Genomic DNA, 20716 nt, shown 5'->3' on the forward strand with positions numbered 1-20716 from the left:
GTATTTTGAAATATAACAGGATTTTCTCCCTTGTCCCATTTGCTTGCACCCTAAGCCATCCCCCCATTCATTAAACATTATCCTTTGCCATACACTGTGGATAACAGAGCAGATAAACTGTTAAAAATCTTGTATTTCCTAACGTTATAAACATTTTGAGTTGAAAAAAACCCAGCTATTTATTGTATTGAAAATGATTCAGCACATACATAAAAACAGAGGAGAAAACCAATGTCCATGAGACCTTGTTGTTTATTTCACTAGTTGGAGAACTGTTTTCTTGATTCACAGGCTAGAGAAGATTTGAAGAGAAATGAACAGGATTGGTCTTGAATGGCTCTCTGTATTCTGCTACCCGAGATCATGTCCTAGGTTGTGGGACCTTCTTTAGGTGTTAGAGATCTCAGGAGAGAGCGATATTTCAGGATAACTGAGAAGAAGAGACCATGGATCCTCAAAGGAGAAAGGGCTAGTGACCTGTAGTGACTGAGGACTGGGTGATACTAAGGAGAACGTCTTGGGAATTGCCAGTTGGATCATGAGGCTACCAAGGACCAAATGTCAGCCCAGATGCTTTGGCATTGCAGGCGTCTTGGTGCAATGATGTAACCCCACAGAGCTGAATAGACTGGGACTTAGTGTCTGATACTGAGTGCAATGGAGACCAAACATGTAAATTAGAGCTTTTGTGGAATATTTGCATTTCTTATGAAGCTAATTTTGTGCCCTAAGACAATATATGTGTGCATGTGCTCAGTCGTGTCCAACACTTTGTGACTTATGGACTATAGCCCACCAGACTCTTCTTCCATGGAATTTTCCAGGCAAGAATACTGGAGTGGGTTGACCTGCCATATATATTGAAAACTTATCAAGCGGTCAAGGGATACAGAAAATATGCTATATGATATATATAATATAAAATACACTAAAAAACTTATCAAGGAGTACATATATACCTGCTCAAACCCAGGTCTCCTGCAGGCAGACTCTTTACTGACTGAGCCACCAGGGAAGCCAATATACCTGCTGTATGATATAAGTCATACATATTGGGTTGCCATTTCCTTCTCTAATAACTTACCAAGTGGTACATAAAACATAAAAAAAATGACAATTTTACAGTATGGATAAATCCTTCAGGTTCTGAAAGTGATTAAGATTTTGAATTAAATAGATTTCCACTGTATGCTTTGCTAAGCTTGATACAATTAAAAGTAGTGATCACTAAGAAATGATATAAATTTTTATTTTAAAAAGCACTGTTTTATATAGTATCCATCATTCAGATGAGTAATATACGTTAGCAACTTTAATTATGGAGAATATGCAGGTAGAGTATATATTAAAATTTTAAGACTATTTGGAGGATTTCATAATTCTATTTTCAAAGCAATACATTGTGGTAGTCAAATATTTCTTATGAACATGAAAATACAAGTAAGCTTCAAACTATTTTTTATGAGCTTGACTGACTGTTTCAGTTCAGTTCAGTCACTCAGTCATGTCTGACTCTTTGCGACCCCGTGAATCGCAGCATGCCAGGCCTCCCTGTCCATCACCAACTCCCTCAGTCCACCCAAACCCATGTCCATAAAGTTGGTGATGCCATCCAGCCATCTCATCCTCTGTCGTCCCCTCCTCCTCCTGCCCCCAATCCTTCCCAGCACTAGGGTCTTTTCCAATGAGTCAACTCTTCGCATGAGGTGGCCAAAGTATCGGAGTTTCAGCTTCAACATCAGCCCTTCCAACGAACACCCAGGACTGATCTCCTTTAGGATGGACTGGTTGGATCTCCTTGCAGTCCAAGGGACTCTCAAGAGTCTTCTCCAACACCACAGTTCAAAAGCATCAATTCTTCGGCGCTCAGCTTTCTTCACCATCCAACTCTCACATCCATACATGACCACTGGAAAAACCATAGCCTTGACTAGACGGACTTTTGTTGGCAAAGTAATGTCTCTGCTTTTAAATATGCTATCTAGGTTGGCCATAACCTTCCTTCCAAGGAGTAAGCGTCTTTTAATTTCATGGCTGCAATCACCATCAGCAGTGATTTTGCAGCCCCCCAAAATAAAGTCTGACACTGTTTCCACTGTTTCCCCATCTATTTCCCATGGAGTGATGGGACCAGATGCCATGATCTTAGTTTTCTGAACGTTGAGCTTTAAGCCAACTTTTTCACTCTCCTCTTTCACTTTCATCAAGAGGCTCTTCAGTTCTTCTTCACTTTCTGCCATAAGGGTGGTGTCATCTGGATATCTGAGGTTATTGATATTTCTCCTGGCAATCTTGATTCCAGCTTGTGTTTCTTCCAGCCCAGCATTTCTCATGATGTACTCTGCATATAAGTTAAATAAGCAGGGTGACAATATACAGCCTTGACGTACTCCTTTTCCTATTTGGAACCAGTCTGTTTAGCATAAGCAAATAAGTTAAATTTGGGAAAGCAAAAATTTCATAGCACAACCACAATGTATAGGTAGTGTTAATCTCTCAGTTATGTCTGACACTTTGTGACCCCAAGGACTATAGCCTGTCAGGCTCCTTTGTCCATGGGATTTTCCAGGCAAGAATACTGGAGTGGGTTGCCATTTCCTTCTCCAGCCACAATGTATATGGAGACCTAAAATCTTCAAACTGACACCATTTTGAGTAGCATAGATTCACTGTGAGCATTTACAGATGTATGTATTAATCTGAATCATCTAGTGTTAATATTAATAATTACATGTCTACTTACATTTACATTTAGACACATTACCTAACTAAAACTGCATATCATCTCTAGATCTTTCACTTGGTGAATAGGGAAAACACATTTTTCACAAGCGGTGTATAAATTTGCTCCATACTTCCATCTAGAATGCAAGTGTTAAACTTCATGAATTCTAACAACAAGAAAATGATCTTTGCATTTAAGCATGAGGCATTTTTAAAACATTCTGAAATCAAGTAAGCATATGATCATAATATTAACTATTCAAAGAACATTATAGAGCAAGTAGATGTAGATACAAAATTTAAAGTAAATAAAATAAAATTTAGACATGATATTACCAGTTATACCACCTTATGAAAAGGATTTAATGATTGTGTAACAACATATTTCATTGACTATTTTATAAATAATATTTTCACAGGTCTTTACTAGAAAGTTGGGTACTTCTAGAGGCTGTATTATAAAGTGAAGGATATAGAAAAGAATTTCTTTTATTGAAAGTGTGGCTGCATACTATAAAGTAATATAAGTTATTTCCAAGCAGCAGTATAGGAAATTCAGGTATAAATTCACTGACACAATTATTCCATGCAAGAGTTGCATCAATCTAATGAAAAAATTAAACATAGGACTTTGAATAAAAATCTCACAGATTGTACTACAAATTTTAAATCCAGTTAACCTCACTGAGGCTTAGTTACCTAACAAATAAAATTACAGAGCACCTGAAATATCAAAGATTTTATTCATTGCAAAATATCATTAAATCTGTTCTTTATTAGTTTATTAGCCATCTGTTTATAGTAATATACTAAAAGCTAGTACTGGGAACTTATTCTATACTTAAAACTTTACATGGATTATCTTTTAATCATCCCACCAGCACTGTGAAATGTACTCTAATAAGAAATGAAAATATTTCCAAAAAACTTTAATTTACATGTTTGGTCTCCATTGCACTCAATATCAGCACTCTAATAATCTATATTTTACCTAGAAAGTCTTTGAATTTTAGTGTGATTGAGTCATTTTATCAGGATTATTTAGCTACTGCAGATACTTTATAATATTCATAGCAATCTTTAAAAAAGAACAACAATGTTGGAGAACTTAAAAACTATTGCAAAGCTACAGTAAACAAGACAGTGCTGACCTGACATAAGGATAACAAATAGAAAATCAGAATCAAATAGAGACCCAGAAATAGTTACATGTATGAGCTTCTGAGTTTTGACAAAGTCAGTAAAATGATTCAATGAGAAGAAGCAAAGTCTTTTCAACAAATGGTGCTGGAATAATTGATCTCTGTATGAACAAAATAAACCTCAATTTATGCCACACAGTTATCAAAATTAAAAGCTAAAAAATAAGGCTTTTAAAGAAAAACATCTTTGTGACTTAGGAGTAGGCAAAACATTCTTAGGCCACAAAAAGCAGTAACTAGTAAATATTTAAAATTATACATTAGATATCTTCAAGATGAAAATCTACCTTTCAAAATTACCATCAATAAAAGGGATATATGATCCCTATATTGAGGGGTAACATCACAGGACTAATTCTTAGATATATAAATAATCATCCAGCTCAGAGATAAAAATACAAAAACAAAATTAAAATATGGAGAAAAATTTGAACAAATGCTTCATTAAAGGATATACATCGTTGTTCCATATGTATATGAAAAAGTGATTAATATTAATTATCAAGTAATAGCAAATTAATAATGTGAAATTCCACAGAACAGCCACCAGAATGTCTTGAATTAATAAAATTGCTAATACTAAATATTAGTGAACATGTGAAACATGAAATTCTCTTTCATATTTGATGGAAGATGATGAAATAAAATTTGTATTTTAAAGAAGGACAAGAAAATTTAAAAGTAAAATGCTCCCTCTTAGCTTGGGCCTCCTCCCTCTGTCCCTAACGTGCAATGTACGTCTGTGCCTCATGTTAACCAGAGCACCTCAAAGGTGGGAATGCCTGCTCCACAGAAAGCTCTTTGTTTTTCCTTCTTCTGACACTAGCTATGTAACCTCTTAAAAGAATATCATTTTTTCCCCATATCTGTAGGGGGTCATAATGACTTGCTGCTCCCCATGTACTATGCTTGCGAAAAGTGAAAATGTTAGTTAATCAGTTGTGTCCAACTCTTTGCAACCCCGTGGACTCTAGCTGGCCAGTCTTCTATGTCTATGGAATTCTCCAGACAAGAATATGGTGAGTGAGTGAATGAGGGAAAGTCAATCAGTCATGTCTGACTCTTTGCAACCCCATGGGCTACATAGTTCATGGAATTCTCCAGGCCAGAATACTAGAGTGGGAAGCCTTTCCCATCTCCAGGGGATCTTCCCAATCCAGGGATTGAACCCAGGTCTCCCACATTGCAGGCGGATTCTTTACCAGCTGAGCCACAAGGGAAACCCAAGAGTACTGGAATGGGTAGCCTATCCCTTCTCCAGTGGATCTTCCCAACCCAGAAAATCGAACCGGGGTCTCCTGCATTGCAGGTGGATTCTTTACCATCTGAGCTATCAGGAGTGGGTTGCCATTCCCTTCTCCAAGGGATCTTCCCAATCCAGGGATCGATCCTGGGTCTCCTGCACTGCAGGCAGGTTCTTTACCATTTGAGCCACCAAGGAAGGCCCTTGTACTATGCTTACTTGGACTAATAGTCGTTGGTGAACTTTATGTAAAATATCAGTATACCCTGTGTCTTGAAAATGTACATGACTATGCCATCCCCTTCTGACAGACAGGACAGTACTCAGGGCTTCTGAGAGTCTGTCTCCTGGATTATAATCTTTAGTGTGGCTTGAATAAGATTTCTTTTCATTCATTCTTCTTAGCTTGACTGTTAACTGAAATTTCATTGACAAAGAGTTAAATGATACAACCACTCTGGAAAGTTCTGGCATTTTTATATAAAACTGAACATGGCTAGATACATCCCATGCATCTTTCAATTAGGAAAATGCATAAATAAAATATGGTATGTTCATACAGCCAATCCGCAATAAAGCAGAAGGGGGTACAGAAAACATCATAGATAGATCTGAAAAACACTGTGTGGAATGAAATAAATCTTACAAAGAATAGTGCATCTTCTACGATCAATTTATGTTAGTACTAAATCAGTCTAACCTAATACAGGGTTAAAAAAAAAAAAAGGAGAGTAGAGTTTGCTTCTAGTAGGTCGTGGTGGGGATTTACCAGGAAAGAAATGAGGGAACTTTCTTGAGTGATGATGTTTTTATCTGACAAAATTTAGGGTTACACAAGTGTATGCATTTTTCAAAACCCAGCAAATATGCATTTAGGCTTTGTGACTATCATTGCATAATTATTTTACAATGGAAGAAAAGAAACTGTAAGTGATCTTGAATGCTAGTTAATGATGTACATGCTGAAGTGATGAGGAAAAGTGTACAGATTTATACAACTTATGCTCAAATGAATAAAAGTAAGATATATTGGTGGATGGATAGTGGAAATGTATACATAATTAAAGACATAGAGAAAAATGATACTAGAAGAATCTAGCTGGGTGTATAGGTGCTTTCTGTAAAACACTCATAACATGTAGTATGGGCTTCCCTGGTGGCTCAGCAGTAAAGAATCCGCCTGCAATGCAGGAGACCTGGGTTCAATTCCTGGGTTGGGAAGATCACCTGGAGGAGGGCATGGCAACCCACTCCAATATTCTCACCCAGAAAATCCCCATGGACAGAGGAGCCTAGCGGGCTACAGTCCACGGGGTTGCAAAGAATCCGACACGACTGAGTGACTAAGCACAACATGTAGAATGCTTGAGAATTTCTGTAATAAGTTGTGGGGAAAGAAAGTGTGGTCACAGATCTTATAGGATCATCCAGTTTTGGGGAGTAAAATTTGTCAAACTGTGTGCTATGAAAATCTAAATAAAAAAATGTTAATTGAGGCTAATGTTTGACAATTATTGACTATATTATAATACAGATATTAATGACATACAGCAATACTGAAAAAATATGTAATTCTTGTTGCTAAATCACAATATTAATATAAATTTTATATTATTCAAAGTCTGTATTTTACAATAATTCCAGGAAAGGAGTACATAGAAAATACATTTGATATTAATATTTTACCTGAAAATTCAAGTTTTAGGTATTTCTGGATAAAAATAAACTCATATTTACTTCCATATTATGAAAATTCGAATATGTCAAAATAATAAACATATGTAATAAAATTCCAACAAGAATCTCAGTAGAGTCTCTTGAAACATAAAACTTTATGTCAAAATATTTTTAGAGAAAAAATATGTATGACAGTTATCAGATTTGTTTTTTTGTTGTTGTTGTTCAGATTTGTTAAATGAAGGTAAAGTAGGAGACTTGCCTTTTAAAATTAGAACTTAATATAAAGGTATTTTAATTAAAATGATATCAAAATTATAAATAGAAAATTTGGTCAGTGAAATACAATACAATCTAAAACAAATGGCAAGTATATATGAGAAGTTAATATTTGACAAGCTGTAGCAATCATTTTGGGGTGGAAAATATGAGGTTATTTAATAAATGATGCTTAATAAATTGACTTTCCATACAGAAGAAATGACACTAGATACTTAACAAACACTGTAAGAATAGTTTCTAGCTTTATCTGTTAAAACTATAAATATGAATAAATTAGAGACTATTTTCCAAGAGAAAACTGGAAGATAATTCAGAACATAATTTCACATTATATTTACTCAAAATATAAAACTAAGAAATAAGCTAGTGTACAAAATAATAAAATTAGAAGAAATCCAAATCTAGAAAAGGGAAACCTTTGAAACAAGACTAAACTCCAGAAATCATAAGGAAAAATAATTTAGACCATTTACAATTTCAGTCTTTGGTTGGACTGATTTTCTCCACCTGCCCTCCACTTCTCAAACTAGCCTAGAATTGCTTTAGCATGCCCTGGGCTCAGATTAGGAGACTTGAATCAGACTATACCTCAATATAAGTAGACTTTTGGCAACAGAATATCAACAGTTAAATGATGCCCTGTGTTTCTTCTCTATTGAAATTTTCAAGCTTTCACTGTGGAAAGTTTACAACATATACTTATTCATTTTACTACAAAATACTTTCTAAAAGGCCTGTTGAAAAATGAAGCCCACGTGTATTGGAAGAACTTGTGAATTTCTATGTTGTTAGTCACTGGAATTAGTGAAGAACAATTGTGTTCATTTTTATAGCATTATAGTAATCACAGTAATGGATTGCAGAAGAGTTTTCATAGTGAGTACTCAGGGATTATAGCAGAGAGGATTAATGTTGAACTGAAGTCATTCCTCTGCCTATGTTTTCCAAGCAATTCAGTTTTGGTGTTTAGATACCAAAAATGTGACAAGATTTTGTTTTTAAGGTGTTCTTCAATTCTCAAATTTGAAAATGAGTGGTCAAGATCTCTAGAATTCTCAACATTCTGAGAAAATGATTCAGACTTCTCTTACTCTCAGTTTTAAGATGCAATTGCTAAATGGAAACTTGAGCAGAACTTGAGTATGATGTATCTTGTTCTTGCTAAATATTTAAAACAGTACCAGAGATATAGTTGGCACTCAATATTTGCCATTTCAAGGATGAAATAAGTGGAGAATTGAACAGAAAAGTGTTTTAAGAAAAAAATAATACAATGCAAACTGTCACCTGAACATATATTCTTATACTATCTCATCACTGTTACTGTCTTATCACTTTATCACTTATCACTTATCACCCTGAACTTTCTTTAGCTGCAAAGGGCATGTTTTCTGTTATCACATTTGTATTATTTGCTGCCCATTTGTACACACTTTATGGTCTCTACCTGAAAATTCGATCAAACAAATCTCTCTGTCAATCATTACTCCCAGTTCTCAAGTGAAGGGAAGCATCTCATGCAGATTTGCTACTAACTCTAAACAAAGATAAAAATACACACAGAGAATGAAAGAAAAAAAAGAAGGAAGGAGGAAAGAGAGGGAGGGAAGAAGAGAAGAGGAGAGGTATGGGGAATGGAAGTGGAGAGGAGAGAAACAGTACTTCATCATCACTTTTTTTATCTCAAAGGTAGAAAAATACCAGCAAAGTATTTTACCTCTTTACTGACAAATTCTCTCAGGGAAAAAGCCCATACCATTTAATAACTGGTGGCTTTTCCTTGAACGCAAGAATAATGCAAATTAAAGCTCCATGTTTCCAGAGATTAATTAGGAGCCTGTCAACTTCACATTTTTGCTTTAAATTATATACATATGAGAATGGAAATGATGAAAAGATCCCAATTCTATCATTAAATATTAACTCACTTTACTGATTCAAGGTCTAGATTCTTGCCTTATTCTTGAACCGGGAGAAATGACGACTGAGGGATTTGTTTGATTTAATTTGCAGGAAGAGACCATAAAGGGTGTGCAAATGGACAGGAAATAATACAAATGTGAAAACAGAAACCATGTGCTTTGCAGCTAGAGAAAGCTCAGGGTAGCCTAAAGTGGTAAGAGAGTAACAGTGATAAGTTAATAGAATGCAGATCCAAACAATCCTTGGACAATGGGCATTACATTATACATTTTATCACTTCTCACCAAAGACTGCATAAATTCTATTGAACTGCAATAATTTAGCTACATATTAATTAAAGAAAAAAAGAAAAAGAACATTTATACTTGGACTATTTCAGGCAAATAGGCTATGATGTCCTTAATGACTATTTGTTGTTTAGTTAACAAATAAGTCCCTGCCAAAAACCAGTATAAGTTCAGTTCAGTTCAGTCGCTCAGTCGTGTCCGATTCTTTGCAACCCTATGAACCACAGCACGCCAGGCCTCCCTGCCCATTACCAACTCCCGGAGTCCAAACAAACCCATGTCCATTGAGTCGTTGATGCCATCCAAGCATCTCATCCTCTGTCGACCCTTCTCCTCCTGCCCTCAATCTTTCCCAGCATCAGGGTCTTTTCCAATGAGTCAATTCTTCGCATCAGGTGGCCAAAGTATTGGAGTTTCAGCTTCAACATCAGTCCTTCCAATGAACACCCAGGACTGATCTCCATTAGGATGGACTGGCTGGATCTCCTTTCAGTCCAAGGGACTCTCAAGAGTCTTCTCCAACACCACAGTTCAAAAGCATCAATTCTGCGGTGCTCAGCTTTTTTCACCATCCAACTCTCACATCCATACATGACCACTGGAAAAACCATAGCCTTGACTAGACAGACCTTTGTTGACAAAGTGATGTCTCTCCTTTTTAATATGCTGTCTAGGTTGGTCAAAACTTTCCTTCCAAGGAGTAAGCTTCTTTTAATTTCATGGCTGCAATCACCATCTGCAGTGATTTTGGAGCCCAGAAAAATAAAGTCAGCCACTGTTTCCACTGTTTCCCTATCTATTTGCCATGAAATGATGGGACCGGATGCCATGATCTTAGTTTTCTGAATGTTGAGCTTTAAGCCAACTTTTTTTACTCTCCTCTTTCACTTTCATCAAGAGGCCCTTCAGTTCTTCTTCACTTTCTGCCATAAGGGTGGCAAAAAATAAAGAAACTCTACGTATGTATGTTTAAAAGTCACATGAAGACTAGTGCAGACCTTGGCAAATACTAAGCATTCATCAAACAGCTGCTGAGTAAATAAATTATAGCAACCTACTACATACCCACACCAAAATATTACCTAAACTCTATAATAAACTTTTTGAAATGTTTCTTTCTGAAGTCTTTTATTCTTGACAAAAACAAAATCAAGGACAGCATAACTTCTTACACCCTAAATTACACATTTACTTGGTCAACCAATGTCATCTTGTGGATTAGACTTAGGTGTCAGCTAAGGGTACTTCTTATTGCCCTGAAAGGAAAATTGTCAGCAGGGCTTATAAGGATCTTTTCAGACACTGCTTTTAATCTTCAATACACAAATGAATAATTGAAGACTGCCATCATTACTGTGCATTAGTTCTGTTTCAGTTTTGGAATTTAGATCAGTACCACTCATCTTGAGGTCTGCCAATCTGCTTTTAGCACTAGTAGATAAGTCTAGCATAGCTCAGTGTTTAAATAATTTATGAATAATTAGAAAATAAAAGCCAGAAACATGATATACTAATTATAATTTAATTCACATCCATACTTATGAAAGTTGAGACATGTCAGCAAGGTAATTAAAATAACAATCGGTTCTTACTCCTTTTTTGGCAATAGGCTTTTCATAATGAATTTGTGAAATGAGTACATAATTACTAAAATGGTAGAGGCAAAAAAGAAACGTTTCTTTCAGAACTTAGTATTTAAATTTTTTATTGAATGAAACTCTGGTGTATGTGGTAAAACACAGCTCAAAAAAGTAGGAATTTCTAGTAGTCATGTATGGATGTGAGAGTTGGACTATAAAGAAATCTGAGTGCCAAAGAATTGATACTTTTGAACTGTGGTGTTGGAGAAGACTCTTGAGAGTCCCTTGGACTGCAAGGAGATCCAACCAGTGCACCCTAAAGGAAATCAGTCCTGAATATTCATCGGAAGGACTGATGTTGAAGCTGAAACTCCAATACTTTGGCCATCTGATGCAAAGAACTGACTCATTGGAAAAGACCCTGATGCTGGGAAAGATTGAAGGCAGGAAGAGAAGGGGATGACAGAGGATGAAATGGTTGGATGGCATCACTGACTCAATGGACATGAGTTTGAGCAGGCTCTGGGAGTTGGCGATGAACAGGGAAGCCTGGAGTGCTGTGGTCCATGGGTCACAAAGAGTCAGACACGACTGAGCAACTGAACTGAACTGAACTGAATGTTAGTCACATGTACCTTAGTAATACAATAACAAATAATACTACATTCCTTATATGTAGGCATTTAGTATCTTCATCATTCAATTTTACTAATTAACAAATTATAACAACACTACTATGTGTGAAATATAGTGCCTGTCTGTTACTGAACTAAAGATAAACAAGGAAGATGTAGATCCTGTTCTAGTGGCAACACAACCTTGTTAAGTAGAAAAGGAAAAAATAATTTATACGAAAATGTTAAGTTGCCAACTGAGAATAGAATCATAAATCAAGACTAAAACACACTATGAGACAGTTTTCACGTATTCTTCAAACTCCTAAATCCTTGGGGTTCAGAATAAAGTAAATAATTTTCATATTTGTCTTACTAAAAATACTTTGATCACATGAAGAGGGCCACTTTCTCTGTTATTAACTAGCTGTTTAAATCTGCGCTACTCAACTAGTGAGAAACCACATTTTTAGAGGACTTTTATCACAGAAATAAAAGGGTTGCAAAATTTACTGTTGTAAAAGTGTGACTTTTTTCATTAACATTTTTCAACTTGATTTTTCTAATTTTATTTGAGTATTTTTTCCACTCATCCACATAGGAAGGATTGAGCCTGCTCTTCATGAAATAAAATGAGTATTTTGCTTAATATTTTATTGTGTTTTCAAGACAAAGACTCTCTCTCTCAGGTTAATATTTTAATTTAGCTTTAAAAATGATTTTAAATATGTAATTTTTTTAATATCAGTGATGTTGTCTTTTTTTCATATCATAGGAAATGCATTTTAGTATGCTATCTGTGTGTGTTAGTCACTTAGTTGTATCTGACTCTTTGTGACCCCGTGGACTGTAGCCCATCAGGCCCCTCTGTCCATGTGATTCTCTAGGCAAGAATACTGGAGTGGGTTGCCATTTCCTTCTCCAGGGGATCTCCCTAACCCAGGGATCAAACCCAGGTCTCCTGCATCACAGGCAGATGCTTTACCATTTGGGCTATAAGGAAGTCCAGCATGCTGTTTACCTATTTGAAATTAATGATACAAAATACCAGTTTTTTTGGAATATAATATTGTATTGGTTTAAGGTATAATGATTTTAATATATGTATATATTGCAAATATATATAATATACAATACATACCACTGCAAGTTATATATAGTATATATAATTTTATATACAATTTATACAATATATATTGAATATAACTTATTTCTTGAATTAAGAACAATAGATAAGTTGTTATCTTATCTAAACAATAGACTAGAATTTAGTATTTTAACTTTTATCAATGATTGCCATGATTATCCTGGGGAGAATACACTATAAAACTGTCTCTCAAACTGACAGACAGAGCTTATTTCACCAAGTATATAAGATTAAGGAGTCCATCATAGGGCAGTTAAGTTCTGCCTTTTACTGATGACTGTTTACTTTGGTTTCTCCATTTCCCTCTACTTAACCTTCTCTGACTGTTTATAGTTTTCTCTCATTGCCTGCCTCCCCTTTTTTTATGCCTACGTGTGCCATATATTTCATTATCTACATCAGATTTTCTGAAATCCCTATTTGTATTAGTCCTCCTGTCAACATCCTCCATAACTGCCTTTTCTTTTCTTTTTCCACACTTCTTCTGTCTGATATATTTATTTTACAGCCATTGTACATTTGTAAAGGAAAAATATACAGAAGGATAGAATAGCAACTCACATGTTCTTGCCCTCTACCAAATAGCTGATTATCTATTTACCATGTAGACAGGGAGTGTCAACTCCTTATACAGTTTTGTAGCATATTTTCTACTTCGGTTCTTGATACATCAAGGGCCATAATCAGTGATGGAAACTATGACACAGGTGTAGAGGCCAGGACTTACCTGAGGTCTTGGGAAGGTTCTGCTCTGATGTGAGGTGTCTCAACAGAGTGCCCGAACACTGCTCCTTCAGTGCCTGAGGGCAACATGAATGCAAGCGTCAGTCTAAGCAAATGGACAGACACAGTCAGTAGTTTTCATTTCTATTTTTATGCATTAAATATTCTTCTAAGAATGGGACAACTTAAAATAGGACTAAAACAAATAAAAAGAGAAAACCTGGAAAAAGAGTTCAAGGTAGTGAAGGACCAACAAGGGTAAGTCTAAGTCCCACCATTAGTTGCTGTTCAGTTGCTAAGTTGTGTCTGACTCTTTGCAGTCCCACCATATTGACCCCTTTTAAGGTGTTCTCATTCATAAAAGTTCAGACTGAGTGAAGATTGTAACCCTCTGATCACAGAACAAATATATATCTCTTTCTTGTTCCTTTATTCTTAGGTAAGTGAATTTGAAGTAGGGATATGTCACAATATTCAGTTCTTTCTACAAGCAGCAAAGTTGAAATGAAAATGTGGACAGTGAGCTCTGATGTAGTATAGTACTAATTGTTTAAAGGCATGGTTTCATAGGGCATTTAGCAATTCACCCACAAGCAGCTCCTACCTTTAGTTAGAATGATCATCAAACTGCAGAGAACAGGGTACCTTACTTTGACTTTTGTGAAATTAAGGCTCAATCTAAAACCATAAATGGCTAGAACTCATTAGAGTGAACTTTATCTGAGATCATAGTTGTCTCAAGAGGTCACGTGCTCAGGCAGTTGAATGATATTCTATCTAAACTTTTGTTTATTGTTGCCATTTGATTTTTCCAGGATGACAAGAGTTCTAATATAACTGAGAAAAATAAAATGATTTTCTTTTCCAAAAATCAAATGCAAAGATGTCTGATAAAGATGATGAAAAAACACAGCCTCGTTTTTTTTCTTTTGTAATTTTACATAAATGAAATCATTCCCTTGGAAATAAACCCTATTATCTTTTGGTTTAATCTTATTCAAACATCTTGGTGTAAGAATGTCATACCTTCTCCATCAATGGCTCCAACAGCAGCTCGATAATACAGTGCAAATACAAATACAGATTTTATACCTTCAATGTGAAGCTGCTTCTACTTATCATGAAGAACAATGTAAAGTAAATTGATTCCATAAGCAATGAAGAAAGTGCCATTAGGAAATTACAGAAAGCATTTAAATTCCTTAAAAGTAAGTGTTTATATGGGGAAATATACTAGAATCATCAGAGGACTCTATATAAAACAGCAATGCAGATCTTCCACCTTGAATCACAGAGGAAGAAATTGTTTTCAGAATCTGTTACATGGCTCCATCTATATTATGGTTCCAAGTGTAAATGTATAAGGTTCTGCTCCAGTAAATTCCTAAGATTACAGATTTCAGTTTGTAAACTAAAAGCCATCCACGATTGTTAACCTCTTACTGGATTTTAGTAGTTGTTGTTGGGTTTTTTGTTTTGTTTTGTTTTTTCCTAGAGAGGCTATGCAGGGCATACTGTTTATTTATTTAACTGTTTTCACACATTTGGAGCAATTATTTCTTCAAGGAGTTTTCTCTTTTGATATTTTGTAAAATATTTTATTTCTGCTAGTGAACAATTCTCAGAAATAAGTCTTTGGAAGTAAAGTAACAGTTTTAGATAAAACTCTGATTCTGTGATTGTGGAGGGTGGAATTTGAATCAATATTTTAGGGTACCTATTTCCATTTCTCAAGAAGAGACTCCTTTGTCATGTTAAAATATGATGTAATTTACAGATGGGATAGATATCTATGTGCGAAGTTCAAAAATTAATTTCTACTATTTTATAATTTTGAAAACTTCCCAGATAAGATGCCAGAAACATATGATGTAACACAGATTACATAAACATATAATGAATAATAGTAAAATTTATTTTGAAACAGAATGGCACATATAGTAACTTAGTATAGAATATATCAGTGAAAGTGAAAGTAGAATGTTATCAAATGTTTAATTTTACAATGAAGATGAAAAACTGACAAAGGTCTCAGTTCTAAGTATCAGCAGAAAAATATTGGTGATTTTGTTAAGAAAAGATTCTTGAAGTAATAAATGTATAATCATACCATCCAAGGGGCTAAATTGAAAACTGCATAAAATAACATAAATAATTAACTGGCTTCAGACTTCCAGATAATGAGAAAATTAATCTCGTCCTCTCACTTGTTGTCCCAAAATGAGTCAAAAGGGCATCAGTAAATAAGCAACAATGATGCTTAAAAGGAAATCAGTGAGGAAGAATAAAAGGCATCTGAGCCAGAAACAAACTCTCATAGTATAAAAAATTTAAAAATGTATAAATATAGATTTCCTATGAACAGGAAAGTTCTACAAATATCGGATTATTGGTGGGGTTAACAGACTTAGCAATTTAAAATACTGAACTCTGAATTAAGTTTGAAGTTTGGTTAAACATAAAATCATATTTTAGTATAAGTATGCAAACTTGCAGGGGACATACTTATACTAAAAATCACTTGCTGTTTGTTTGAAATTTAAAATTTACTTGGCACCATATATTTTATGTGGTAAATCTAACCATTTGTGCATGTTAGTCGTTCAGTCGTGTCTGACTCTGCGATCCCATGGACTGTAGCCTGCCAGGTTCTTCTGTCCATGCATTTCTCCAAGCAAGAATACTGGAGTGGGTTGCATTCCCTTCTCCAGGGGATTTTCCCAACACAGGGATCGAACCTGCATCTCCTGCATTGCAAGCAGACTCTTTACCGTCTGAGCCACCACTAATATAACCATCAGTCAACATTTATTTGGGACAAAAAGTACAGATCTGCTTTACCCTCACTTCAGGAAAACAAAAATGTGTGATGAATTCTCACATCTTAAGTTATAGAAACCATGAAAACCAAAAAGGAAGACAGACAAAATAACAGAGAAAAAGTAACATAACTTAGACATTTATTAATATGTACATTTAAACTTATTGACTAAATAAGTATTTTTTGTTTATTGCTTTTGGAAAGGATTGTTCAAAAGGGCACAATGTCAGTTTTGCTTCATTGTATAGATGCTAAAGGATATTTCAGATAATTTTATGTGAATGTTATAAGATGTAGAGAAAATATAGACTGTTAATTTTTGTAATGGTCAGGAAAAATGAGGCAGGCAAACTTCATGGTCAAAAAATACTGGCTCTCATTCATATGATAATTTCTAGCCTCAAAACAGAAGAATAACAATGTCATATTTTTCGGTAGAAAGAAGAAAGAGTATATGAATTGTGGTCCTACTTTAGATACAAAAACAGTTTTAGATATCAGCCACTAGGATAGGATGCTATTCTTTACAAATGCCTAACATAAAATAACCCCCCCACACCATTAAAAACATCATCAAAAATCAATTTATATATCCTTCCAAATATGGCTGTCTATAAATGCAATACTCTAATAAGCTACTCATTATGAACCTATCGGCCTCTCTGTATCCTTTGGGAAGGCCAACGCAGGGAAAGAAAAGGAAACCCAAACACCTGGTAATCCCAGCTCCTCAACTTGATAGTAACTGAAAAAAAAATTCTGTGTAATGTAGTGTCTCTGCAGCCACCGGCCAGCTTCACGAATTCTATTGTAGTTAATTTCAGACAATACTTTATGAGGTTATTGGCTTTGCGTAGAAGAATCTGTGATCAGCAATATATATATAGAAACAAGGCAAAGATACCTCTATACCTTGAAACATTAGTTTTATTTGTTTATTTAATTTTTCTCACTGACACTTGATAACAGATTATCTACACCTGAAAATGAGAAGCTCTACTCAGAGATTTTAAATACCTTATGATAAGGTTAGAATCTTGGAGTTCAGGTTTTCTTATGGATACACTATATACTTTGAAATTAGGCAATTTGGGAAGCAATACCAGCTCCTTTATTCCATCTAACTGTCCTTGAGCAAGCTATTTAATCTCTCCAAACTTCAATTTCCATAGATACAAATACATATATGGCAATGCCAACCTTACAGTTCAGGTTAGGTTTTACATAGGGTACAATGTACCTGTATTTTTTAAGAATTCAATACTCCTTATTTCCCTCTATCAATTTTCTTTATGAAAATCAGACACAGAAGACGTACACATTGTGTCTACAGAGTTAATGTCCCAACACAAGTCCACTCATTATTATGTGACATCTCTATTCCCAAATGTCAGAGCTTTAGGTAACATAGTAGCTCATGTTGAATTTTAAAATCTGAAATTTAGACACTGAAAAGATAGTCTTGAATTTAAATAGTAGGTGCATTTTATCAATCACTAAGTCAAGGAATTCCTTAATGCAGCTGCTTATACCAGTTAAGATCAATCAATGGTTAAATAAACTCTGAGAAAGAAGTTTCTTCTTAAAAAATGTTCAGCATGATCTTACTTTTAATTGGACTTCATCATAATATTAAAATTACTGAGGAAACAAAACAAAAATGCATAGTAGACCCTTTAGTAACTAAAATGGATGGATGACTATGATCTTTTTGTGTGTTTTATACTTATTAGTTCTTTGTGCAGGATATAATAGAAATGCATCATTTGAGTAACTGGAATAGGTAAAACAGTCATTAACTCTACTAGGATTTCAGTTTCCATTTAAAAATCAAAGGAAAAGTTAAAGAAAGAGTAGTAAAAGGCATCATTCCTTAGAATATTTCTCTTCTCAAAGGAATATTTTCTCTTCTCAAAGTGAAATCTTAGTCTTGTATTGGTAAGCATTCCAACCTAAAATCTTAAGGTGAATGAATCTAAGTAATATCAACCACACTACCTCTTGTATCTAATCCATGGGATTATTAGGAGACTTAAAAAAATCAAAATATTCATTAATATTAGGCAGCATTTTAAATTGCTATACCAAAATAGGGCTGAAGTTCAGGGCAAATTTATTTAGATTTCAGGGCCAAAAATATTCCTATTTATTCATTATCTCCAAGTTTGAGCCTGTGCTATTAAATGCATATACATTTTTTTGTTAACTAAATTGAAAGAGACTTTCTAAATCTTTATTATTATTATTCTATTTGAGATCAGGGGCCTTTTGCAATTCTGTGGTTCCATTTCCTAACACTTTATCTGTATAACACAGACATTCATTGGTACGTCTATATGAAGTTGTAGAATAAATAAATGTTTTCTTTGGTTTGGAAGTAAGATGAACACAGCATCAGAAAGCTACCTAGGAAGAGAGCAGTTGTCCCAGGGGTCTCTGTATGCTGCCAGAGGCTTCAAAGGATGGGCTAGGGTCTGCTACTGAGTGCTTGCTGCTCTGGAGAACCAGAGAGAAGAGAGAAGACCCAGATGGATCGCGAACACAGGAACTGAGAAAGACTGGGGCACTCTGTGAAAGGAAGCTAAAGAGGAGTAGAAACATGGAAATTCTATTGTCATTTGTCTTGACAGTTGCCAATGAGCTCTCTTACTGCCTTCAATTTTTCAATAAAATCTACCATGATCATTATATATATATATATGTATATATTCTTTTTTTTTTTTTGAAAGGGACAAAGAAGAGTATGAATGTCACTACCAGATCAATATGGGACAGAAGAGATAATAGGAGACATGAGGCGAAAGAGTTTAAGAGAACAGAGTATCTGTCCCCCTACCCCCTTCCCATGACAATTAATGGGAACTTAGGCAGCATTGTAAATTTCTGCAGTAGAACAGGGGTGAGGTTCAGGGCAAGTTTATATAGATCTCAAGGGCCAGAAGGATTCCTCTTTATTCATTATCTTCAAATTTAAACCTATGCTTACTGGGCTTCCCTGATGGCTCATATAGTACAGAACTGGCCTGCAATGCAGGAGACCTGGGTTTGATCCCTGGGTTGGGAAGATCCCCTGAAGAAGGGAATGGCTACCCACTCCAGTATTCCTGCCTGAAGAATTCCATGGACAGAGGAGCCTGGCAGGCTACAGTCCTTGGCATCACAAAGAGTCAGACATGACTGAGTGACTAACACAGTCATGTGTTAGTACATAATACTGAATATTTTGAATTCTTTGGCAGTCTTCACACCTTGGTTTCTTTTTCCTTTATGTGTATCTCTTGCCACCCCCCTTCCCTACCTCAGATCTAAATTGGTAAAGTAAAAGACTGGATAGGGAACATTTCATTTTATTTCCAAATCTGCTTCTAAGTCATTCTTTGATTTCTGACAAGTATTTAAATCCTGCTCCCTCCTCAGTTGCTACCTGTAAAATTAAGCTCCAAATAAAATGGTTCTCAGGTACCTTCAATTTTTAACTGTCACAGTTACATAATTTTTTCTCAGACATGTTGAAACCTGTACATGATACCTTTTTTCATTTCTCCTTAATACAAGTGGAAATAAATTTGCCCCTACAAATTGACAGAAAAATTATTTGGGGGAAGGGGTAGAGTAATCATATTGGCAAAAGTAAATTATTAACTACCATTTCTTTTACTCCATTAAAATGAGTTTCTTGGAATTCTGAAAGCATCATTACCTTTTAAAAAGAGAAATGTCAACTCATTTTAACATACACTATGTCTCTTACTTGTGTTACTTTAATAGTCTAAATGTTATTCCTGCTTTCAACTACCTGCATAAAATACCACCTATACCACCACTGCTATACTAATCTTACCAAACCTCTTGCTATCTAACCTATAAGAAAATTCATAATTATTTTCTCAGATACGATTTTTGCCCACCATTCAAGCCTTCTGTCTGATAAACACAAATATCATGTATTAATTAACATTAATAACTGATGAAACTATTTACAGGTCAACAATGGAGACGCAGACATAGAGAACAGATTTGTGAACACAAGGGGGAAGGACAGTGTGGAACGAATTGAGAGAGTAGTATTGAAACATATACACTACCATGTGTAAACTAGATCGCTAGTGGGAATCTGCTGTGTGATGCAAGGTGCTCATCCCAGTGCTCTGTGACAACCAAGAGGGGTGGGATGGGGTGGGAAGTGGAAGGGAGGTCAAGAGGGAGGGCACATATGTATACATACTGCTGATTCATGCTGATGCATGGCAGAAACTAACACAACATTGAAAAGCAATTATCCTCCGATTAAAAATTAATATATTAAAACAGACTTCTGCTTGAATGCAAAATCCATTCATTCAGACTTATTTTCCTCTACCCAATTATAAAATCATTTACTTATTTTCCCACCTTTTAAGGTAAATAAAATCTGTTCATTCTCCGAATAAATTTGGGGTTTACCACCTATTTGGAAGCTATCATATCTATTCTGGGGGCTTCCCAGGTGATGC

General features: G+C 35.2%; 1 protein-coding gene across 2 annotated transcripts in view; it reads right to left on the reverse strand.

Annotated features, from left to right (window-relative positions):
- The window catches only part of SGCZ (sarcoglycan zeta), a 668752-nt gene that overhangs the window by 10864 nt on the left and 637172 nt on the right, over positions 1 to 20716 (reverse strand). For both annotated transcript variants that reach the window (XM_081517996.1, XM_081517995.1), the window contains one exon: positions 13407 to 13479. In XM_081517996.1, coding sequence (XP_081374122.1) covers positions 13407 to 13479 — 73 coding nt within the window. The remainder of the gene's footprint in view (positions 1 to 13406; positions 13480 to 20716) is intronic.

This window comes from Giraffa tippelskirchi, chromosome 8 (assembly GCF_054371585.1).
Source record: "Giraffa tippelskirchi isolate mGirTip1 chromosome 8, T2T-mGirTip1v1.2.pri, whole genome shotgun sequence".
Classification (NCBI taxonomy): domain Eukaryota; kingdom Metazoa; phylum Chordata; class Mammalia; order Artiodactyla; family Giraffidae; genus Giraffa; species Giraffa tippelskirchi.